At 44.4% G+C, this 24,297-nt stretch overlaps 1 protein-coding gene across 2 annotated transcripts in view; it reads left to right on the top strand.

Moving 5' to 3' along the window:
- LOC126428198 (uncharacterized) overlaps positions 1 to 24,297 on the top strand; it is a 386,880-nt gene that overhangs the window by 24,872 nt on the left and 337,711 nt on the right. For both annotated transcript variants that reach the window (XM_050090112.1, XM_050090111.1), the window contains exons 2-3: positions 8,555 to 8,858; positions 12,912 to 13,055. In XM_050090112.1, coding sequence (XP_049946069.1) covers positions 8,556 to 8,858; positions 12,912 to 13,028 — 420 coding nt within the window. In that variant the 5' untranslated portion in view covers position 8,555 and the 3' untranslated portion in view covers positions 13,029 to 13,055. The remainder of the gene's footprint in view (positions 1 to 8,554; positions 8,859 to 12,911; positions 13,056 to 24,297) is intronic.

Genomic DNA, 24,297 nt, shown 5'->3' on the forward strand with positions numbered 1-24,297 from the left:
GCGGCTTTTTCAGCCTCTGTTCACATACAGTTTTAGTTTCAACACGTTTTTCCTGAGGCTTAGTCTGTAGCTTCGCCTCCAATACCGAAACCTTTTCCTGTAACTCGTCAACTAGTGAGTGTTGCTTTGCTATCGATTCACTCATTGTCACTTTCATTGATGCCTCTTTGGTCAGATTGATCTCATCTGCCAATCTACCTGGAGGAACGCGCCCAGTGGTATCTGCAATTACTTCCTCTGGATCTGCACAACCCACACTGCTACAGTCTGACCGTATAACGCCAGCTCTAACCTCATACACGCTGTAATCTACGTGCTTTTCTACCAATCGTGTCCGGCTATCACTAAAATTCTCGTAATCTTTCTCCTCAATACTTTTGCAATGTTTAAACTGGAGTTTTGCGTCGGATGGGTCGGCCACTTCTAACACTATAACTTTCGGTAAAGTCTGCCGGTCAGGGCCAGAACTTTCCGTTACTACTTCAACATCCAACTCTTGCGGTATGAAACACGACGAATCTTGCTCGTGCTCCCCATTAACATCAACTATTTCTGGTAAAGTGTGTCGGTTAGGGCCAGAACTTTCTATCATTTTACAAACACTATCTTCCTGCGGGACGAGACGCGGAAAATCCTGCACGCGCTCCCCTTAAACACTTCTCCCATACAAGCCCCTATAATCTCTTAGTTCGTCGTATAAGCGACCGAACTGCCTTAACCAGACCTCATCCCTCTCTGCATCCCCTCGCTCGATGACGGACGTTTAATCCGACATCTGATCTTCTCTCAACACTTGCGAATCATTCTTAAACTCAATCTCCAGTTCCGCTGTGGGTGTTACAGCTGCCACTTTATAATCGATTGCCGGAACACTGCTTAAATTGTTCTCACTGACAGTCATTGCATTTTCTGCTGCCGTGTCTACAGCTGATCTACTACTTGTGGGCGCACTCCTTTCTCCTAACACTGGCACACTCTCCCGCCGTTGATTATTCCATACGGAATTTTCATAACGACGACACCTCGTTTTTCTACTGTTATTGGGCCGCCAAAATTTCTCCACGCCCGGTCGGCCCCTCACCGGCGCGGCTAATGGTTTCCCTGTCTCGTACCAGCAGATACGCCCCCCGGATACTGCTGAGGCGGCTGGTCACACCCTCTGGCGTTATTACTATTCTGCGAAGCCCGTATCACGCTAGTATGATACTGGTTTCCGCCATTCCTGTTATTATTTGCATTGTACCGATTGTCATTACGGCCCGAACCACTATTGTTACTGCTGTCAAGATTGTGGTATGCATTATTTCCATAGTTATCATTGTTGTGGTTGCTGTGGTACCCGTTGTTGTTACCACGGCCTCTACCACTCTCGCGATTATTGCGCCAATTGTCCTCGTCCTCAACTATTTCCAGGAAATCATTGATTGTCCTGTAATTGCTTCCTACGTAGCGTTTTGTATCATCTGGAAGCTTCTTGTAGAGTTCCCAGACTATTTCGGATTCCGTGCGGCGATCACGCAAATATTCCAACTTGCGGATCCAGCCCTCACAAAAGTCCTTCATCGAGCCGCGCGAATTCGCATCGAAAGGCCTCGATACGACAAATTCGCGCCAGACACTTTGTTGTTTTTGCTCTGACCAGTATTCAGCCAGAAACAAATTTTTAAACTCGTCAAAAGTCAGGTTCTTAATGTTGAGGTTTAAGCCCCAACGCTTGGCATCACCAGCCAACACGTCAATAACCGCATTAATTTTTCTCTCATTAGTTCATGATCTGGGTAAAACTCTTTCACAATTTTTAATGAAATCCGTCGCGTTTACACCGCCTTTTTTCAAAGGGTCGAACCGCTCCTCTTTCGTCAACAATTCCGAACTATGTGCACAGATTGGCACATAGCTCTGTTTTTCGTCAAGTTTCTTTTCTAATTCCGAAACTCTCGTAATTAATTGGCCAGTGGTTGTCTCAAGAGTTTCCACTTCCCTCTTTTTCTCTTCACAGGTATTAGCCTGCTTCCTCACTTTGGTATCTACATCGGATACTAAAGCCTTTAAAGCTTCCACCTTCTTTTGATCCTCTTTTTTGAGTAATTGAATTTGTTCCGTCATCTTATTCTCGATGATCGGAGCAACTGCTTCTCCTACACTTTTCTCGATTCTGCTAATTTCGGAATAAAAACGAGTATTTATGCTCGCAACTTCCGCCTGAACGCCTATCATTTCCTGTTTAAGATTACCGATTTCGGTATTAATCACAACAATATCTTCTTTAATTTTATCAACTTTTGTGTTAACAACTCCAACATAGAATAGATTTGTTCTGATTGTCTAGCTTCCGTTCAATTTTTTCAGACTGAGCTTCTTGCTTGGCAGACTGAGCTTCTCGCTTGGCAGCCTGAGCTTTAATTTCTGCCGATTGACTCTTGATTTCGTTAACCAAAACATTCAATGTATCAGTTAAATTCCCGGAAACTACAGGTTTTACTTCCGTAGCGGCTTCCTCTTTAATTGTCCCCCCGTACTCGTCATCAAGGGGTTCAGATTTGATTTTCACTTCCGATTCCGAAACATTTTCTAAAGTTTAGAATTCCATTTCTGCTCTTTGTTGCGTTTCGGCGGTCGCGTCTTTCATGCTAGCCGCCGGCCCCTGAACAATGGGTACTGCGGTGCGCGTTTCCCACTGTTCGACCTATTGTTCCGTATCCAAGTCTAGCAAATTTTGGTAATTGTTGCCTTCACTCATTTTAATAATTTTCGATATAAATGAGAAATCTCAAATCTGATTAGGATTCCTCCCACTACTTAATCTCGCTGACGTAACGACCTGTTCGTAACCAATACTTTGTTACGAGATTTGCACCATACAAAATTCGTGTCCAGAACAACCTCAAATCTGAAGATTGTCCTGTCACCAGGTCGCCACGTGTAACCTCCCCCTCACTTATCGACCTTAATGACAGTGAAAAGTTAAACCGCGTGTACCTAATGGAAATTTGTGAAAAGCAATCGTCACCGAAGTTAATCTGTCGGTAAAGAGGGAGGAAAGCGTTACATCTAAATGAAAGGAAAAATGCAAATGAAACTGGTGGAAATTAATTTTGAAAAGGGGTAAAGTTAATAAAGGAAGTAATTATGCGGCCGTTACGTTAACAATTAACTAGCGGTAATTAGATAGTTGAGATTTGGGGGAAATTACGGTCGCCAGTCCTATGGACAATTACTATAGTAACTGAAAAAGAAAGGTTATTACACATATCATTAGCACTAGAAGCGTGGCAACTGAAGGTTGACACGTGTAGTGTGAAAACTGAAAGTCCGTCAGAAGTAATAAATTTCGCTACACTCTGACTTAATTTAGCAAAAGAATTAATGAAACCGGAAAATTGAAAGTTAATTTAGTGACTGAAATTAATAGTGAGCTTTGTTTCTGAAGCACATCGAAATTCAGTAAAATACGGTTAGTCTTGGGCTACCTCAACAATCATTTCAAAAGCTACTTGAATCTACGAAATTTAGAAATAAGAGATTTAACTTTGAACTTGAATTAAATGATTCTGAACAATTAACAATAGTAAAATTTAGTACGTACCAAGCTGAGCTGCAGTCACAGGTAAGCTAAAATACGGTAACAAAACTCGCACTCTTAATTTGTGCTTGCGTCATCTAAATATTGTAGCCAGCTATGAATACCTTAACTGAACTTTGAAATTAGAGCAGTGAAATGGAATGATATTACTTTAATGCTTGCGTCTGAATTTCAACGACACTCGGGTTCTTTTCGGAAAAGGAAGGGACCCTGCTTGGTAATACAATTGGGACAATGAGCAACAAAGGTTCATGCTAAGTTGCTGTAATTTTGTGATGCAACAGTTTTAAAAGCTGAGGTCTGCCATACAGTTCTAAAACCTTACGTGCTTCCAGTCTTCCTTGTTGGTTGATTGAAGGTTTCAAGTCGTCGGTCGAGGAGGTGGCGACAGTCACTCATTGTCGGCCGTCGCTGTTGCAGAAGCTGGATGTTGGCGCGCCTTCTTCTCGACACGGTCACCAGACGAGACGGGCTCTTGATGTGCGCCAGCTAATGCTTCCCGTCCGCGACACCGTGTCAGAAACTATCATAGCAAGTCGAGCGCAATTACATGCTGCCAAACCCTGAAAGCGCGGCAACTCGCGGGAGCGTCACAAAACACACCTGCTCCACCGCACTACTCCAGCCAGACTCTCCTCTGCCCGCCTCCACGCGGCCGAGTTCACAATACCAAAGATCCTAAACACTTTGGTTCTCCACACGACCTATCGATGTAATCGTTCGACAGCATAGTTTTCCCTAGGCAAGACCCAGCGTAAAAATACAAATAGTATTTACAAACCAAACCAATTATACATCGACATAGATGCTTAAATATATATATACAAATAGTAAAACAATTACAGTATATAAAGGTACAGAAATGTCATATATTCAGGTAACAAAATAAGGAAAAAATTTATAACACAATAGATGGAAATAGGAGGGTATGCATTTCTGGCGTTACACACTCACAACATGTTGACAGATGTCCCCACTCATCACTCTGACTGTAGTGCTGATCACAAGCTGAATTCCTTTCTGAATGAAGACACAAAGGAATGGAAGGGATTAGCTGCCAGCAGGCAGTGATTTCTGTGAACAAGGCAAGTGGAACACCTGTGCCGGACCGGGATTCGAACACAGGTCTCCTGCTTACTAGGGCGATGTTCTGGCCACTACAGCCATTCTGACACAGTGGTCACTAGAATCGCACGGACTACCTCGGCAAGCCTACTGTCAGACCAGATCCTCAACTTACACCACACGCTACTGACGTAGAGCTCCTGCTCATTGCCATCATTACCCTCATTGCTTGTGGCATCTCGCCAGTTTCTGTAAGAGGTCGAACTTAGTGTGCATCTGCACTGAAGGGATCATTGGCTGTCATCGCCTGAATTATACGTGAGATGTCTGTACTTTCAGACACGTCTGAAAGAACAGACGTAACATACAGGGCATTTGGAAATTCCTGTTACAAATTTCTAGGACATGTAGAGGTGAGTGAGAACAGACTATTTTGAATAGGAACCCATTCTGGTATTGTAACATTTCCATTCTACAATGGTTTCATTTCACACGTTTAAGTCATCCACTTTTGTTTGAGGGATCAAATTAGGGATGACACACTACAATTATTAGATAACACACTTACACATTATGTGTTTACATGATTCCAAAACAAAAAAGAACCCACCATACTCTAGATGCAGAACAGTACTGATTCATTACAACAGCAGTTCCATGTGGCGACCATCAACACCATTACAGACGCTGTAGCTGCAAAGCATGTTTTGGTACACATCTGCGTCTCTTCAGTTTCTAATGCAGTGGCCAGAACTTGTGCCAGCAGATCTTCCTCTATCTCTACAGGCGTCTTGTAAATTAAACTTTGCATTAGACCCAACAAAAGATAGTCCATAGGAGTTAAAACCAACGAATGTGGCAGTTACACGATTGGACCACCTCAGCCTATCCATCTTCCACTGAATCATCTGTGGATATGTCTCCAAACTGCACATGAGAAGTGAGATGGTGCACCATCGTGCTGAAACTACACTTCCTCACGGAGTAAGGGAGACACGAATTGACGTCAGGTGATTGCCTGAGACGGTATACGGTATCCTGTCTATCCCACTGCGTACCGGGATGAGCAACTCTGACACTTTTCTCTTTCCGTCAGCAGGGGTGGACACATTTCATATTGAATTGAAATTGTTGTAGAAAGGAACTGGTATGCTCCTGGACGTGGGTTCCCATTGAAGATATTATGCACTCACTCCTCTCTACAACTCCTAGAAATTTGTAATGGGTATTTTCCAAACATCCTGTACATCCCTTTGAAATGCTCATCTTTCTGGTGCGCTCCACTACTAGCTCGTGGATGCACAAATGGGCCAGATGGCAGAGTAGAACTTAACATGTAAATAACTTTGTTAGTTGTGAACAAATTTCATTGATATTCCATACAGTCAATGTTTAACAAATGGCGATTATGTATGGAAGACAACATCTTTCAAATGACCTCCATTTGCACGCTCTCAAAGCTGTACTCTTTCTATTACATTGTTCATAACAGTGGTTAAGATCTGAGGGGTTAATGCTCGAATTTCTGTACAGATATTCTCCTTGAGCTGCTGAAGCGTACACGGTTTGTTCACGTACATATGTTGCTTAAGATATTAACAGAGGAAGTAATTGGGGGCCGTAATGTCGGGGAAATGTGACATCCAATTAACACGGAATTTTTTTGAGATTATCTGCTCACTGAACAGTTGGCTCAGAAGATTCATCGTAGCTTTTGCTGCATGGATGGTTGCCCCATCTTGATGAAACTACATTTTGGGACAATTTTCTACTGAAGGACGTAAAAAATTATCAGTCACATCCCAATATCTGATCACGGAAGTAAGATCTGATAATAATAAAAAATTGTTAAGGCTTTCGTGGCCTCTTGTTGACAAACTGCCTATTCGCTTCTGGCTCAGGCTCTCCAGCCAACATTCATCTCATGATTTTACTGACGTTTCGTCAGCACGAGTTGCTGGCATTGTCAAAGCTTCACCCTCCAATGCCGGTGGTGAACTAGAGCTGAGGTCGCGGCCACACTCTATACGTACCTGGCACGCCATCATCCGAGGGCTCCTCTGCGGTCGCTTCTGGTGCGGTTCTCCTCTCGGTACCTGCAACGGTCATTCGCTGCAGAATGGGAAGCCAGGATCCTTTTACCTTAAGACTTTCTTCTAGCTTCAACAAGAAATTCTCCTTCAGGAGATCAGGACATCCCCAATTCCCTTGAACATCATCTGTTTGATGTTCCCAGTTCTTCTTTGACACTGGTCGTAACTCTTTCGATGTTATTTTCGTTTTGAGCAGAATGTGGTCTGCTAGTAGGTGGAAGATTCGTCACGGAACTTTCTCTAAGTGTGCCATTTGTTCCCAAATCACTGCCGCCAATGCCTGTATCAGACTCGTAAATGATTGCTATTAAGTTCTTTGCTGTTATCTTAAACACAAAATTTCACAGTTTTTAGTCATTCTTCCTCTACATCTACATCTACATGATTACTCTGCAATTCACATTTAAGTGCTTGGCAGAGGGTTCATCGAACCACAATCATACTATCTCTCTACCATTCCACTCCCGAACAGCACGCGGGAAAAACGAACACCTAAACCTTTCTGTTCGAACTCTGATTTCTCTTATTTTATTTTGATGATCGTTCCTACCTATGTAGGTAGGGCTCAACAAAATATTTTCGCATTCAGAAGAGAAAGTTGGTGACTGACATTTCGTAAATAGATCTCGCCATGACGAAAAACGTCTTTGCTTTAATGACTTCTATCCCAACTCACGTATCATATCTGCCACACTTTCTCCCCTATTACGTGATAATACAAAACGAGCTGCCCTTTTTTGCACCCTTTCGATGTCCTCCGTCAATCCCACGTGGTAAGGATCCCACACCGTGCAGCAATATTCTAACAGAGGATGAACGAGTGTAGTGTAAGCTGTCTCTTTAGTGGACTTGTTGCATCTTCTAAGTGTCCTGCCAATGAAACGAAACCTTTGGCTCGCCTACCCCACAATATTATCTATGTGGTCTTTCCAACTGAAGTTGTTCGTAATTTTAACACCCAGATACTTAGTTGAATTGACAGCCTTGAGAATTGTTCTATTTATCGAGTAATCGAATTCCAACGGATTTCTTTTGGAACTCATGTGGATCACCTCAGACTTTTCGTTATTTAGCGCCAACTGCCACCTGCCACACCATACAGCAATCTTTTCTAAATCGCTTTGCAACTGATACTTGTCTTTGGATGACCTTACTAGACAGTAAATTACAGCATCATCTATGAACAACCTAAGAGGACTGCTCAGATTGTCACCCATGTCATTTGTATAGATCAGGAACAGCAGAGGTCCCAGGACGCTTCCCTGGGGAACACCTGATATCACTTCAATTTTACTCGATGATTTGCCATCTATTACTACGAACTGCGACCTTCCTGACTGGAAATCAAGAATCCAGTCGCACAACTGAGACGATACCCCATAGGCCCGCAGCTCGATTAGAAGTCACTTGTGAGGAACGGTGTCAAAAGCTTTCCGGAAATCTAGAAATACGGAATCAACTTAAGATCCCCTGTCGATAGCGGCCATTACGTCATGCGAATAAAGAGCTAGCTGCGTTGCACAAGAACGATGTTTTCTGAAACCGTGCTGATTATGTATCAATAGATCACTCCCTTCGAGGTGATTCATAATGTTTGAATACAGTATATGCTCCAAAACCCTACTGCAAACCGGTGTTATTCGTTGTACACAATCTCCAAAGCGTCAGTTACGATACACACCTGTGACAAAAGAAACAGAACTGTTAAGGAACAAGACACGGACGTGTTGTATCCTACTCCGCCTCCCAACCCACCGTATACGTGGCTGGAGGAGTGAGGAGATCGTGTTCAGAGGACTCCCTGTGCCCGCAGGATGCGCCAGCAGAAGGTGTCTGTGGACGTGGTGCGCATGGTGACTTCTTCGGCGGGCTACCTGCTGGTGGCGGCGGCGGCCTGGCTGCTGGTGAAGCTGGTGTGCGCCTGCTTCTGGCTGCCGGGCGAACTGCGCAGGCGCGGCCGCGCCGAGCGAGCCCGTCAGCTGCAGGAGCGCCTGCTGCTCTCACTGGCTGGCGAGGAGGAAGAGGAGGGAGAGGGAGAGGGCGAGGGAGAGGGAGGGGGCGAGGACGGGGGCGACGGCGGCGTCACAGCGGGAGGCCCGTCGACTGCGGCCGAGCACGTGAGTTCAGCCGACTCCATTCAAAAACAGTGCCAGTATAGTCATTGTTCTTCTACTCACCCATCCAAAAAGATTTTGTGCAGCCCTCCACGCTCATCTTTCTATTTTCACATAAGGGTTTGATAAAAAGTAGTGGCAACACTGCCATAACACGAAAGACGGGCAACGCACGGCACGCCCGCCATTTGTAACTGCTGCGACAGGGTCAGCCGAAGCACCGCACTGAACGGTGAAGGCTTTCTTCGAGTCGGTTGCTGCGTGTACTGTCTGAAAGTTCAGGAGTGCAGTTCAGGCACCCTAATGGTACAATCGGGAAACACAAACAGTGTGAAGAGTCAAGATTCGAGTAGCATGTGGTCAAAGTGCACAACAATGTTCCTTCTGGCACCGCATCTCACCATCCTTCATAAGAATGCACGACGGTAAACAGCTTATCACGTGCAGAAGCTCCTGCGTACGTGGGGAGAGGTACAAAACGCATATTAGGTTTGTATTGGGATGGAGTGGTTTTCTACCGATTGATCAGCATCTTAGTGCCAAGCACAGTTGCGGGGGCAACTCATTTGATTCGATGTACCAAGATTCTGGAGTGAAAGCAGGCGATTCTCTCTCTCGCAGGCTGGACAGCACCAAGGCAGTATACACAAAAGGCAAAATACGGTGCCCACTTATACTGTGGGGGCAGCAGCGGCGGCTAGGCAGTCCTTGCACCGGCGAGGACACACGCCGGCTCTACCAACAAAAGCACGGAACGGGCCTCGGCTCCACTTCAGCGGCCCAGGGGCGCTCAGCCCTGTAACGAGAGCCACTGGCTGCCTTCTGGCGACAAGCAGGAACTTGAGGTCGGACCGGTAGCCCGCCCCTCCTACAAGAAACACGCGAAACCTTCCTCCCGAGCAAACGTGCCCAATACTCTTCAATGAAGTGACCACTAACTGGTTGCAGAAAAACGAATCAGTACCGCATAGTGATGTGTGACAGCTTGTTTAATAATTGAAAAGGTTTCTGTTTGCTTCTCAGACGAATGTAGTTTGTGATCATCAGGCTCATTCCCGACACACTGCGTGTGCAATTTTAGTGTTTAGAAGAGGGACTCGGACACCCATTGTTTCTAAGTAGTCACCCAGCCACAGTTACCTGGCTCTTTTTAAACGTGTCCGTACTGGTGTTTTATACTTGAATTTCTCTAGTTATTCTGATGTGTTCTGTCTAAATTTTATGTATATCCTTGCATGTATATCCTGATGTCAATGTTGTTTTACAAATGCTTGTTTGCTGATAGAGCTTGGTTTTAAAATTAATTGTTATGTTTTTAATAGATTTTATCACCATCGTCTCTGTTTATTTCATTCCACATCTTTTTCTGATGTACAAAAAAGCTCGAAGGCATCCATCGTTCTACCCTTGCCCAGTATTGTGCCGTGTGTAACAGCTTCTGTGGAGAAAATAGAGGAGTAACCCATTGAATTACAGACCCATGAGATTGACCTCAATTTGCAGTAGGGTTTTGGAGCATATACTGTACTCGAACATTATGAATCACCTTGAAGAAAATGACTTATTGATAGGTAACCAACACAGCTAGCTCTTTATTCCCTTGAAGTAATGAGTGCTGTCGACAAGGGATCTCAGATCGATTCTATATTCCTAGATTTCCAGAAGACTTTTGATACTGTTCCTCAGAAGCGACTATTAATCAAATTGCGTGCATATGCAGTATCGTCTCAGTTGTGTGACTGGATTCGTGATTTCCTCTCAGAGAGGTCACAGTTTGTAGTGATGGACGATAAATCATCGAGTAGAAGAGAAGCGATATCTGGCGTTCCGCAAGGTAGTATGATGGGCCCTCTGTTGTTCCCGATTTAGGTGATAATCCGAGCAGCCCCCTTAGATTGTCTGCAGATGAGGCTGTAATTTACCGTCTAGTAAAATCATCAGACGATCAATTCCAATTACAAAATGATCTAGGGAGAATTTCTGTATGGTGCGAAAAATGGCAGTTGGCACTAAACAAAGAAAAGTGCGAGGTCATCCACATGGGTAGTAAAAGAAATCCGATAAATTTTGGGTATACAATAAATCGCACAAATCTAAGGGCTGTCAATTTCACTAAATACCTAGGAATTACAATTACGAGGAACTTAAACTGGAAAGACCACATAGTTAATACTGTGGGGAAGGCGAAACAAAGACTTCGCTTTGTTGACAGAACACTTAGAAGATGCGAAAAACCCATTAAAGAGACAGCCTACATTACATTCGTCCGTCCCCTGCTGGAATATTTCTGGGCGGTATGGGATCCTTACCAGGTAGGATTGACGGAGGACATCGAAAAAGTGCAAAGAAGGGCAGCTCGTTTCGTGTTATCGCGCAATAGGAGTGAGAGTGTCACTGATATGATACGCAAGTTGTGGTGGCAGTCACTAAAACAAAGGTGGTTTTCTTTGCGGCGAGATCTATTTACGAAATTTCAAACCTCAACTTTCTCTTCCGAATGCGTAAATATTTTGTTGGGATCCACCTACGTAGGGAGAAATGATCATCATAATAAAATAAGAGAAATCAGAGCTCGAACGGAAAGATTTAGGTGTTCCTTTTTCCCACGCGCCATTCCAGAATGGAATGGTAGGGAAGTAGTATGAAAATGGTTCGATGAACCCTCTGTCAGGAACTTAAGTGTGAATTGCAGAGTAACCATGTAGATGTAGACTGTTAAAGTACAAAAATTTTAAGTGAGTTAACAGAGCAGCAGTTGGTAGCTGACCCTCAACATAAACAAATGCAGCATATTGTGAAAACATGAACAGAAATATTCATTACTGTATGCTTACATGACTGCAGAACAATCAGTGGAGGTAGTTACATCCATATGATACATACATAGAGCGATTTAAAGTGGAGTGACCACATAATAAAACTAATCATAGGAAAGGCAGACTGAGGTTCTTTGGAGGAATCCTCAGGCTACATAGTCTGTCGAGAAACGAAGTAGGCTACAAAACACTCGTTCGACCAATACTTGAATATTGTTGCTCAGTCTGCCATCTGTACCACATATGAGTGGTAGTGGAAATAAAGAAGATCCAAAGGAGAGCTGTGTGTTTCGTTACAGGTTCATTTAGAAAACACGAAAGCATCACAGAGATGATCAACTGACTCTTTGACAGACGCTGCAAGAGAGGCGTTCTGCAACAAGGTGTGGTTTAGTGTTAAAATTCCGAGAGCGTACATTTCTATAAGAGTATATTGCTTCGTCCAATGCACATCTGGCAAAAAGGCCACGAACGCAAAATACAGACACAAGCAAACATGAAGGCTTACTACCTATCATTCTTCTTACAACCCATTTGAAATCGGAAGTGAAAAGGAGGACAGTGACAGTGGTACTCAGAGGCTCTCCACAATAAACCACAAGTAGGCTTGCCATGTACAGATGAGATATATAAATGCAGTCTCAATAATAGGACAAGTTTTCCTATGAAAGAGAAATATGATAGTATCATATGATAACAGAACTGACATGAGGGTAACAGTTACTTCAGAAATGTGATACTACAAGAGAACTCTGAAGATCAGACGTAAAAATTCAGTAGCAAATGCTGAGGCATTGCATCACATTGCTTATAAAAGGGGTTTATGCCATGAGCTGAATAGAGGAGATGGCAGATAGGTAGGACACAACCGGAAGCATCAGGTAATCAGCAGTTTGGCGATGGAGGAAAGTGTGGAGGGTTTAGGTTATTGAAGGAGAAAAAGGCACGAATACAAGGTTCACGGGATGTAGGATGCAGTAGTTGTGTAGACGTGAAAAGACCTGAACAAAACAGACCAGCACTGAGACACTCATCAGACCAGTCTTCAGACCAATGACTACAAAAAAGGTATACCTCATTCTGTAAGCCTCCCTACATCCGATACAGACAAAGCGTGTTCTCATTGATCGATTGCGATTCATTTGTGTTAACTATAGCACGAAAGTTAGTAAGTGCTTGTACAGTAACTGTGACACATTTCGTGGCGACGTTTCGGCATACTCGATGCGTTTGTCTTCAGGAAGAGGCAGAGCCGTCAAAGCCGGAGTTGCGGCATCGAGGAGCCAGGCGGGTGGAGGCGGAGGCCGAGGCGTTGGCGGAAGCGGAGGAGGAAGGGCCGCAGGGGGGCGACCTCTAGGCCCCCCACCGCGCCCCCCACACACAGGTAAGCTCCAAACCCCACAGGGCAGCTGGCTCATTATTTCGATTATGTTGGCCAGTCAGCAGATGTCAAATGGGTTAGCGACTACAGCCCACAAATACCAACCTGAAATGTATCTCACTGTAAATTTAAGCATATACCGATGTGTTACGAGAACTCAAAAACCTGCAGTGAAAAATTTGTACAGCTGCTGCAGAAACATACGAGCGGCCTCTGGAGCTGCAGTCCCACGTTTTTCAAAGCACTGCTCGTGAATGGCAGTCCTTGTGGGGCCCAGGCACATGAATATCACACTTTCCTCCTGAAGAATCGTGTCCTCTACCAAACATCTCGATTGTTCACAGCATGTGGCCTGTCGCCGAGTGGTACGGTTAGCCTGATGTAGCATGAACAGCCTGAATGTGAGGCTCAGATATCCACTCGCAGTGTCAAACATAAACAATGAAGTGACAAAAGTCGTGGGATACTGATATGCTCATATACAGATGGCAGCAATTCGCATACACAAGGTATAAAAAGTCAGTGCATTAGTGGAACTGTCATTTGTACTCAGGTGGCTCATATGATAAGTTTCTGACGTGATTGTGGCCACACAACAGGTATCAAAAGACATTGAACGCGCAATGGTAGTTGAGGTTAGATGAAGGGATATTAGATTTCGGAAATCGTTTGGAAATTCAGTATTCTGAGATCCGCAGTGTCAAGATTGTCCCGCGAATACAAGATTTCAGGCATTAGCTCTAACCACAGGCAACACAGAGGCCAATGGTCTTCACTTAACGACCGAGAGCGTCGGCGTTTGTCAAGAGTTGTCAGTGCTAACAGACAAGCAACACTGCTTTAGATAACCACATATCCGTTAAGGCAGAATGGCAAAATTTGGCATTAATGGGCTGACGCAACTGGCTTCACTAGCAGCACAACACTACCTGTCGCACCTCTCCTGGGCTCGTCAGAACCTAGACGACTGAAAGATCGTGGCCTGTTCAGATGGGTCCTGGTTTCAGTTGGTCGGAACTGATGGTAGGGTTCGTTTGGTGCAGACCCTACGAAACCGTGGACCCAAGCTGTCAACAAGACACTGTGGAAGCTGGTTATGGTTCCATAATGGTGTGAGCTGTGCTAACACGGAATGGACTGGGTTCAGTTGATCTTCTCTTTTTATGGATAACTATGCACCGTGCCACAATTATTCGTGATTGCTTTGGAGAACATTCCCGACACTTTGAACAAATGATTTGGCCACCCAGGTCACCCATCACCTGGCACAAATCCCACCGAACATTTACGTGACGTAATCGGGGAGTCAGTTCGTGCACAAAATTTTGTACCGGCTACACTTTTGCAGTTGTGAAGGGCTTTTTACTTCTGTACAAAACGTCCGATGACTTGATGAGTCCATGCCACACTGAGTTGCTGCACAACTCTGGGCAAAAGGAGGTCCAATACGACATTAGGAGGTGTCCCACGACTTTTGTCACCTCAGCCTGTAGTCACCATAATCTCACAAACTGGTCTTAACGACACCAATTTGGTTTTCTTTCTGAGGAGGGGAGGAGGCACGTCTCCATTTTGTGTAGGACCGCTTTGACTCAAGTCGGCAGTGGTCAACTCACTCACGACCCATTCGCTGTAATGATCCACGCTAGAAATAGACTTTTCCTGTAAAAGAGATGCTGTCCGGATGGGCCTGTCTTGTTCCATTTGTGCTTTCAAGACAAATGACGAGTGGTCCAACAAACACAAAACTTCAGCAAAGTTCATCCAGCCACCTACAAATCATTCTCAGTGTGATACTGTAAGAACGACATATCAATAGTCACATGACGATCGAGGTGCGTGCTTCTTTTCCATCAGACTGCTGCTTAGTTTAATATTACGTGGCTCATTATCTGGATACCAACTACAGAACAGTATTTTAACTACAGTTGGTCACCATGGATTATGCTCAGTGACAGTCAATTTTAAAATTATAATAAACATGGTGGTAACAAATTTACACTATCCAATCAAAAGTATGTGAATACCTCTTACTGGACATTGGCATGGAGCCTGTCCATCCTTCACCTATATGACGCCTTGAACTCTGCTGGGAGCAGTTTCAGTGAGGTATCTGAATGTCTGTAGGCGAACGGCAGCCCATTCGTCCTGAAGATCCGAAACCAGATAAGGTAGTGATTTTGGACACTGGAGTCTGGAGCAAAGTCGACAGTCTAACTCCTCCCAGAAGTGTTCCATTGGGTTCAGGTCTGGACTCTGGGCAGGTCAGCCCATTCTAGGTATCGTACTGTTCACAAAACACTACCTCACATATGCACTGTGATACTGATACAAACGATGATCGTCTCCAAACAGTTCCTGTACTGTATGCAATACACAATGCTCGGTGTTCATATCCTTGCGCATTGCTTAAGCACAGTAAGGGAACCATATGCTAAGCACGAAAAAGTCCCCTAGACGATAACATCGCCTCCTCTGTACTTGGCCCTACCTTCTGCAGACCCTATTCCACACGTGGTCCACTAAGCCCAACCACTCATTTCCAGCCGTCTACTGCCCAGTGCCTCCGCTGTTTACCTCACTTCAAGCATCAGCTGACACTGACCACAGGAGTGCGTGGCTTCTGGGCAGCTGCTCGGCCACTGTGCCCCGTGCGTTTTAATTCTTTACCAGAGTTTAGTGCTGGCCACACCGCTGACGCCAGTTTGCACTCACAAGTGATTCCTTCCACTGACTTCGTGCCATTTTTCGCGACCACCCTCCGCAATGCTCGACGGTCCCTGTCTGGTCTCAGTTTAGCTGTGGTCGCTTTTTCACGTTCCCACTTCAGAATCACATCGCCAACAGTCAACTCGGGCTGTTGTAGAAAAATTGAAATGTCCCTGACGGATTTGTTACTCATGTGTCATCGAGAGATCAGCTGATGTTCAAACTCACAAAGTTCTCCTGCCCAACCCATTCTGCTGCTGACAATACAGTACCCCTCGTCCAGGTCCGCCTCTGGTGGCATCTGGTGACCAGTCCCACGTTACACAGTTGTGTCCGCATACTTTTGCTCGGGCAGTGTATCTTTCTCTGTATTTCAATAAGGGTTTCTAGTTATTCACAGGCTCCTGCATTTCTCTCAGTGAAGTGATCGAGTGTGTATTGGTAATAACTTTCGACAGTGTTGTGAGGCTACACACTGACATTTCAAATTTTTGCTTCGGCTCCAGTCCAGAGTATCTCACACGCGAAAGGCAAGTAGTATAAAATATGTAGTTGTTTCTATACATTGTCGTTCTAATGTGTTACGGTCAGTACTTATAAGACTGCATTGGCAACCGTCTGAATGCTTGTAACTGCACCACAGAGTATAAATATCTACGGAGTGAGCATTTGGATGCGCAGAACGGCAATTCTGTCCGCGACGTTTCCTGCAGTTCAAGTCACGTGATTTTGGGACGGCGCTTAGTGTATTGTGAATGTTACTACTTCGCTGCTGCAGCTAAATCACCTTCAGAAGTACTTGAAACTTTGTATTCCCGTTTTACAGACATCTTAACAGTTTGATACCAGAAACTGAAGTTGGCTCGAATAGGAGAAGAACAATGGTATTGTGGTTTTTCACCACAGTATCGTAGCTCAAATTCCACTTTATTTATTTTTTCGAATTAATTACGTATGTGACACTGTAGACGGCGCTAAAGTGTCACGAAAAAACAACGCATTTGGAACTATGAAACTGTTGCAGTAAATACGGTAAGCGATTGCTTGTCCATTATTATTTTCAGTTTTTCTTTATTTATCCTTCTGCTTTTTATAGACAAGTAAAATATCTATAACATTTCTCTGCCATCACTTCAGAAAAGTAAATCCATACACTATGCACAAAAAAATACAAGGTCAGTGCTCGAATTTTCGGGTGACAAAAGGAACGACAGCTTTTCTATTGCATTGACACACGTTGTCGAATGTATTCAATTACGTTATAGTGAACTGTACAGAAACTGTCTCATGCAGAGATCTTTAGATACACACAAGGATTCGAGAACACGCCTAAATTTGAGGAAATTAATCAGGCTGTCGCGTATGAAGTTTATCTGCATATAAACAAAGCACCAATACGTATACACTGACTGTCAGTTTACACATACAAATTTATCTAGCATTTGTACAAGCACGGCCATAAAATCACAGAAATTACCTTTATAACACCGCGTCTCGATATTTTTCGACATATAAAGAGCGTTATACCAATATGACATTTATAGTTCTATATTTGTTATACATAGCTATGAAAAGTAACTAGTCATCCTGTCAAATAATTGTCTTTACATCAACAGCAGTGACAATACTGCACCATAGCTGTTACTAAAACTCGAACGTGCAGAAGCGTATATACACTAAAGAGCCAAAGAAACTGGAACACCTGCATAATATCGTGTTGGGACCCCGTGAGCATGCAGAAGTGCCGCAACACGACGTGGCATGGACTGAGTTAATGTCTGAAGTAGTGCTGCAGGGAACTGACGCCATGAATCCTGCAGGTCTGTCCATAAATCCGTAAGAGTATGACGGGGTGGAGATCTCTTCTGAACAGCATGTGCAAGGCATCGCGGATGTGCTCAATAATGTTCACGTCTGAGGCAGTTTGGAAGTTTGTGGTAAGGTCTTATGGGACCAAACTGCTGAGGTCATCGGTCCCTAAGCCTAGACACTACTTAATCTAACATAACTTACGATATGGACGAAACACACACACACACACACACACACACACACACACACACACATACACACACACACACACACACACACACTGTAACGTCTACGCTCGGGCGTACGTTAACTCTTTAAAGCCTGTACTATGGTAAGTTGACGGGCTTCACCTTATAAGAAAGGATTTTAGTAAATATGTTGACCGCGTGTACCTGAATGGAACCAAAATCGGACTTACACTCACTCAGTAACCACAATGATACGTCAAGCAAGTCTGAAGTGTAACTACACGTTAGGACGGGCAAGAAACATACACAGCAGATGCTACCAATTGTTAATAATACGGTCGCCAGCCTAATTAGGCATTAACTGAGTTTCTTCCCAGTACAAGTTGATGTATGTTCATACAAAACAACACGTAATAGCACTGCATTATATGATAAATTTTAGAACCAGAAAAATCTACTGAACTAATATTTTCCCTTTTTGTACTAATTTGGACAAGCTATAAATACACATCATTACACTATAATGATTACTACAAACTGCGTTTTGTCTATTGATCCGACTGAAATCGGGCATAGGTTACCATAGAAATAGCACTTTTGAAACACACATACAACGTCAATTTTAAGAAGGGTAAAACACTGATAAATTTAGGTTTTATATTGACTTTAACTTTTCTGGTCAAATCAGTTCAGTACACTTCAGAATTTAAATGAATAGAAAAGAGAAGGGGGTGTGGGGGGGGGGGGGGGGGGACCCTGAAACTGTGATTGTCACTGTATTGAAATTCTTTGACTATTGAACTCATTAAGCACTCAAGGTTTCCAATATATGAATTACTACTCTTATTTCTTGCTTATTTAAATACCATTATTTTTGTCTCAAATTAATTATACTTCATTACTAAACCAATTTCAACATTATCTTCCAACTTTGTCATACCTATGTTCTTTACTTGTATAGTCATTAACAATAAAGTACCTTAAACATCATTCTAGCATAGATAGGTCTGCAGGTAATTCTTATTAACATAAACTTTAAATCTTCATTTCGGGACACTCGGATTGCACAACATGTGGAAAGGACCCTGTCTAGATTAGTGATGAGGATAATTGAATGATAGGACAATTCTGGTAAAAGTTAAGTTGTTATTGAACAGTCAGGAACAAAAGTAACACTGGTCGACACGAATACAGCACTAAAAGATTCAACCTGTTCGTATCGATGCGGCGGTCGGCAGGCGGCGAGATGGCGAGGCGCGGAGCACACACACAATCACGGCAATGGCTCTTGAAGTATCGGCACTTTACTTCTTCATAGCGTCGCAATAATTTTCCATTTAGTGCCTATGGACTATTGCCATGCTTTATAGGCGTCGGAAACGGCTCATCCGAGGCTCAACGAAACCACGTTTTTCAGGATAGCCTCCTCGATCCGGAACGTGTTTCTCAGATCAAAGCCCAACTCCGACTACGACTGCTGAGCCCGTTACGCCGTGCAGCGCCCGTGTGCATTTTCCCGCGCTCGCCTGCCTCCACCTTTTACCGCTCCCCTACAGACAGGGTATTCACCAAAGGTTTTACATTCCACATATCCTAATACATTGCCTACGTATGGACCAGGCGCACAATTACAATTTTAAACATGTTACAATAGATTCAACATGGGTTACACTTCAATTCTGTTATAGCATTGCTTGAAATTTGACATAAATATTAATATTCACATCGAAAGTTGCTTACAGTTTCTTTAACATAATGACACGAAAAGAAAAAGAAATGAAATCAAAACATTGCTTACACTAATTTATCGAAAATCAGAAGAAAAAATTATTATATGTACAGTTGTTGTTACAACACACACACACACACACACACACACACACACATGCCCACGTCTAAGGAGTTTGGTGGCCAGCAGAAGTGTTCAAACTCAGAAGAATGTTCCTGGAGCCGCTCTGTAGCTATTCTGGACGTGTGGGGTGTCGCATTGTCCTGCTGGAATTGTCCAAGTCCGTCGGAATGCACAATGGACACGAATGGATGCAGGTGATCAGACAGGATGCTTACGTACGTGTCACCTGCCAGAGTCGTATCTAGACGTGTCAGGGGTCCCATATCACTCCAGCTGCACACGCCACACACCATTACAGAGCCTCCACCAATTTGAACAGTCCCCTGGTGACATACAGGGTCCGTGGATTCATGAGGTTGTCTGCATACTGGTACACGTCCATCTGGTCGATACAATTTGAAACGAGACTCATCCGACAAGGCAACATGTTTCCAGTCATCAAGACGCCAATGTCGGTGTTGATGGGCCAAGCGAGGCGTAAAGTTTTGTGTCGTATAGTTATGAAGGGTACAAGAGTGGGTGTTCGGCTCCGAAAGCCCATATCGACGATGTTTCGTTGAATGGTTCGCACGCTGACACTTGTTGATGGCCCAGCACTGAAATCTGCAGCAATTTGCGGAAAGGTTCCACTTCGGTCACGTTGAACGGTTCTGTTCAGTAGTTGTTGGTCGAGTTCTTGCAGGATCTTTTTCCGGCGGCAGCGATGTCGGAGATTTGATGTTTTACCGGATTCCTTATATTCACAGTACACTCGTAAAATGGTCGTACGGTAAAAACCCCACTTCATCGCTACCTCGGAAATGCCGTGTCCCATCGCTGGGGCGCCGACTACAACACCGCGTTCAAACTCACTTAAATCTTGATAACCTGCCATTGTAGCAGCAGTAACCGATCTAACAACTGCGCCAGACTCTTGTTATGAAACGTCCCCTTAGAATAACTAATGAATTACTGTGCTGATAAACCTCTTACGTTATTTGATTTTCAAACGGATGAGCATAACTGAACGTACTCAAGACTTTTCGCCCTTTACTTATTCTGATCAACAATAAACTGACACACAATAATTTTTTTTTTTTTTTTTTTTTTTTTTTTTAGCGCAACGCAATCTGACTTTCAAAAATCCCTACAAAAGAATAGCCCTGACTAACAAGAACCTATACCTTTCATGAATAACTTACCTCACAAAAATCTTCGTTACTCGAACTACTGCAATACAGCGAGCGCCAATAGTGCCATCTAAATAAAAGATTCTGACTACTGAAGTCACTAACTACTGATATTCATAGTTAGCAAATGAAAGATTTTGATAGAGAACAAACAATGTATTTACCTTAATAGTGTTCCAAAGTCATCATATATATATCAGTTCAGGATATCCAATATTACGAATTTACTCTTTCTGATGGACACACGTCCAGATCGTCCGCTCTCAAAATTCTGCCATTCCTCTCCCCACATCCAGCACCGCTGGCGGCTCATCTCCAACTGCGCAACGCTACGCGCTGTTAACATCCAAATGCCCAACACTACAATGGCGGACAATTCAACAATGCCAACCAGCCACAGACTGCACACAGCACAGTCAGTGATTTTCATACAGCGCGCTACGTGGCATTACCAACATAAAAACCTAAACAGCCTACTTACAGTTATATAGGCGATGGCGCCATATTCTGTCTGTTCACGTATCTCTGTATTTGAATACGCATGCCTATACCAGTTTCTTTGGCGCTTCAGTGTAAAACAAGGCGAGTACGTGTAATATTCGAGTTTCTTTATTACTCCAAAATGCAGGAATAGAACTAAAGTACAGGTTTGATGGAGGATTATTCAACCAGTCCAGACTCCATTCAAAAAGGTTCACCAGTACCACTCGTGTGACAGAGCTACAGTATGCTGATGACAATGCCTCTCCAGCTCATTCTCCTGCAGAGTTGCAGCTGTCAGTTGATTCCTTCAGCAGGGCGTACGAACGATTTGGTCTCTCCATCAATATTCCAAAGACAAAGGTGATGGCGCAGCCAACTCCTGGCTCCTCCGTTCCTGACTTCAGCATATCCATCTATGATACACTCTTGGAACAAGTGGACCATTTCCTCTACCTGGGAAGCATACTGTCATCCAACTGCTCATCTGGAAAAGATGTGGAGAATAGATTGCGTGCTGCACATGTAGCATTTGGTCGTCTTACAAAGCGTGTCTTCCTGAATAAAGACCTAACACTGTACACCAAACTGATGGTGTACAAAGCTGTAGTCATTTCCACCCTGCTATATGGTTGCGAAACCTGGACGTTATATCGCTGCGATCTGAAGAAACTAGAACGCTTCAACCAACAGAAGCTAAGATATATCATGAACCTGAAATGGGATGACTTCATATCCAACACGGCTGTTCTAGAGAAAGCAAAAATGCATAGCATGGAAGCTCTTATCATTGGGAATCAACTCAGATGGGTCGGACATGTCCAGCGGATGAAAAATGACAGACTTCCACGCCAAATGCTGTACAGCGAAGTGAGCACAGATAAAAGGCCACGAGGTGCCCCTCTCAAACGTTATAAGGATCAGTACAAGAAAAATCTGAAAAACTTGAACATCGATCCGAGTAACTGGTCCACAATAGCAGAAGACCGAAGTCGCTGGCGCTCAGTTACCTCAAATGTTCTTCAAAACTTTGAGCTGGAACGTCGAAGAATGGAGAATGACAAACGCCAGAGACGTAAACTCCTCCAGGCTCAGCCACGTCCTCCACCTTCCATCAGCTGTAATGTCTGTGGCCGCCTGTTCCACGCTAGGATTGAGTTGCTAAGCCATCAACGACACTTCCACGCCTGAACCGTGACAAAGGAAATCTCAGGAGAGAAATAAAAACTCGGATACGAGTATCAGCCGACGACGACGACGACGACGCAATAGGTAAGCAGTGTCGCCCCAAAATCACGTGACTAGCCCGGTTTGATGCTGAGAACATGCGCACTAGACTGTGCTCGCTCTACAGTTATAAGTACCCCCCGAGGTGCACTGCAGCCGCCACTTGTGGACTTGCGTGCCTCTGACGAGACGGCGGCCCTGTTGTGTTGCCGGCAGGAAGGCGAAGCTGCTGTGCCGGCGGCTGGTCAGCTGCCTGCCCCGGAGCTCCGCCGCCGTCTGGTGAGTCCTGGCGAGCGCTGCAGCCGCCTGCGTTACGAGGCGCCTCGGCGATCGGCAGGAGTGGCACGCGGGCATTCCTCAGTAATGCCGGCCAGCCAAACACCTCTGCACCACAATGAGGCAGGAAGGCGTCGACTTCCACTCGTCTCACATTCTTAGGTCCAGTACCGTGAAACTGGGCAACTCTGTGGCTGATGAGTAGAACACCGCAAGTTCCATCTCTACATTTCGGAAGAACTTCGCTCGGTGGAAGAGGGTTGGAAATAAGCGAACGCGTGTCTCGGCTTATCCGTAAATACTTGACCGTTTTTGAGAAAACGACAGTGAAAGTTTCCTCCGTAATATGTGTGTCTTTCACTACGCCATAATTTCAACTGCAGCAGCGGCACAGCAGGTAGCACGGTGTCCGTGACAGGGTGTGGCTTCAACACGACACTGCACCACACCACTTCGGAGTCAATGCCCGCGAGCTCCTGAATGGCGCGTACCCTCGCTGTCGGATTGGAAGGGGAGGTCTCGTCCCGTGGCCAGCGTGACTGCAGGATATAGTACCCCTGGATTTTTTCCTCAGGGGTACATCAAGATGTCGGTCTATGAAACCCACGTAGAACCAAATGGAGACCTGGTCGCTAGGGTCCAAACAACAGACGCCAGGGATCTTTGAGAGTGGGCGGCAGAACTGCACGAGCCGTTGCCATGCGTGCACTGAGACTGGCGGTCGTCACTTTGAACAGTTGAAACTTCCTGGCAGATTAAAACTGTGTGCCGGGCCGAGACTCGAACTCGGGACCTAAAGCTGTGTGAGGACGGGCTGTGAGTCGTGCTCGGGTAGCTCTGTTGCTAGAGCACTTGCCCGCGATAGGCAAAGGTCCCGTGTTCGAGTCTCGGCCCGGCACTCAGTTTTAATCTGCCAGGAAGTTTCATATTAGCGCCCACTCCGCTGCAGAGTGAAAATCTCATTCTGGACTTTGAACAGCTACCACGAGCTATATTGCTGTTATGCGGTGTTCGGTGTGCGTGTCCGTAACACAGTAAATATGCATTTAAGACCACTGGTTCCCTTTCTCAGTATAATCGGTTCTGGACCTATTATCACCTGCTTCAGTTTGATCCAAAAGGTTTGAGACAACCTGTATTTAGAAACAAAATTATAGTGTGAAATAAAAGTCTGTCCTTTTTTACTAAACCAATCATATATTTCCCTAATTTGCTATGTTGCTGCAGTTATGTATACGGCCAGAAAGTTGCCCATAAAATCGACAGATACAAATTTTTTTCGCTATCCAGTGGGTCAATAAAATTTGTGTAAAATTTAATTCTTATGCTGAATGGTCTGCACGTATAACTTAACATCAGCTTTCTTTCGGTTAGTTAGCATTACAAAGTTATCAGCATTAGCAGAAAGTCCCACGATATCTACGAACAGTTTTTCCATCTGAAAATAAAATGACTTTAAGACCAGCTCAAACACAATGCATGTACTTGTAGCTTCCGCCACTAACATCAGCACTACAGAGGAAGACATTGCA

The sequence above is a fragment of the Schistocerca serialis genome, chromosome 12 (assembly GCF_023864345.2).
Source record: "Schistocerca serialis cubense isolate TAMUIC-IGC-003099 chromosome 12, iqSchSeri2.2, whole genome shotgun sequence".
Taxonomy (NCBI): Eukaryota; Metazoa; Arthropoda; class Insecta; order Orthoptera; family Acrididae; genus Schistocerca; species Schistocerca serialis.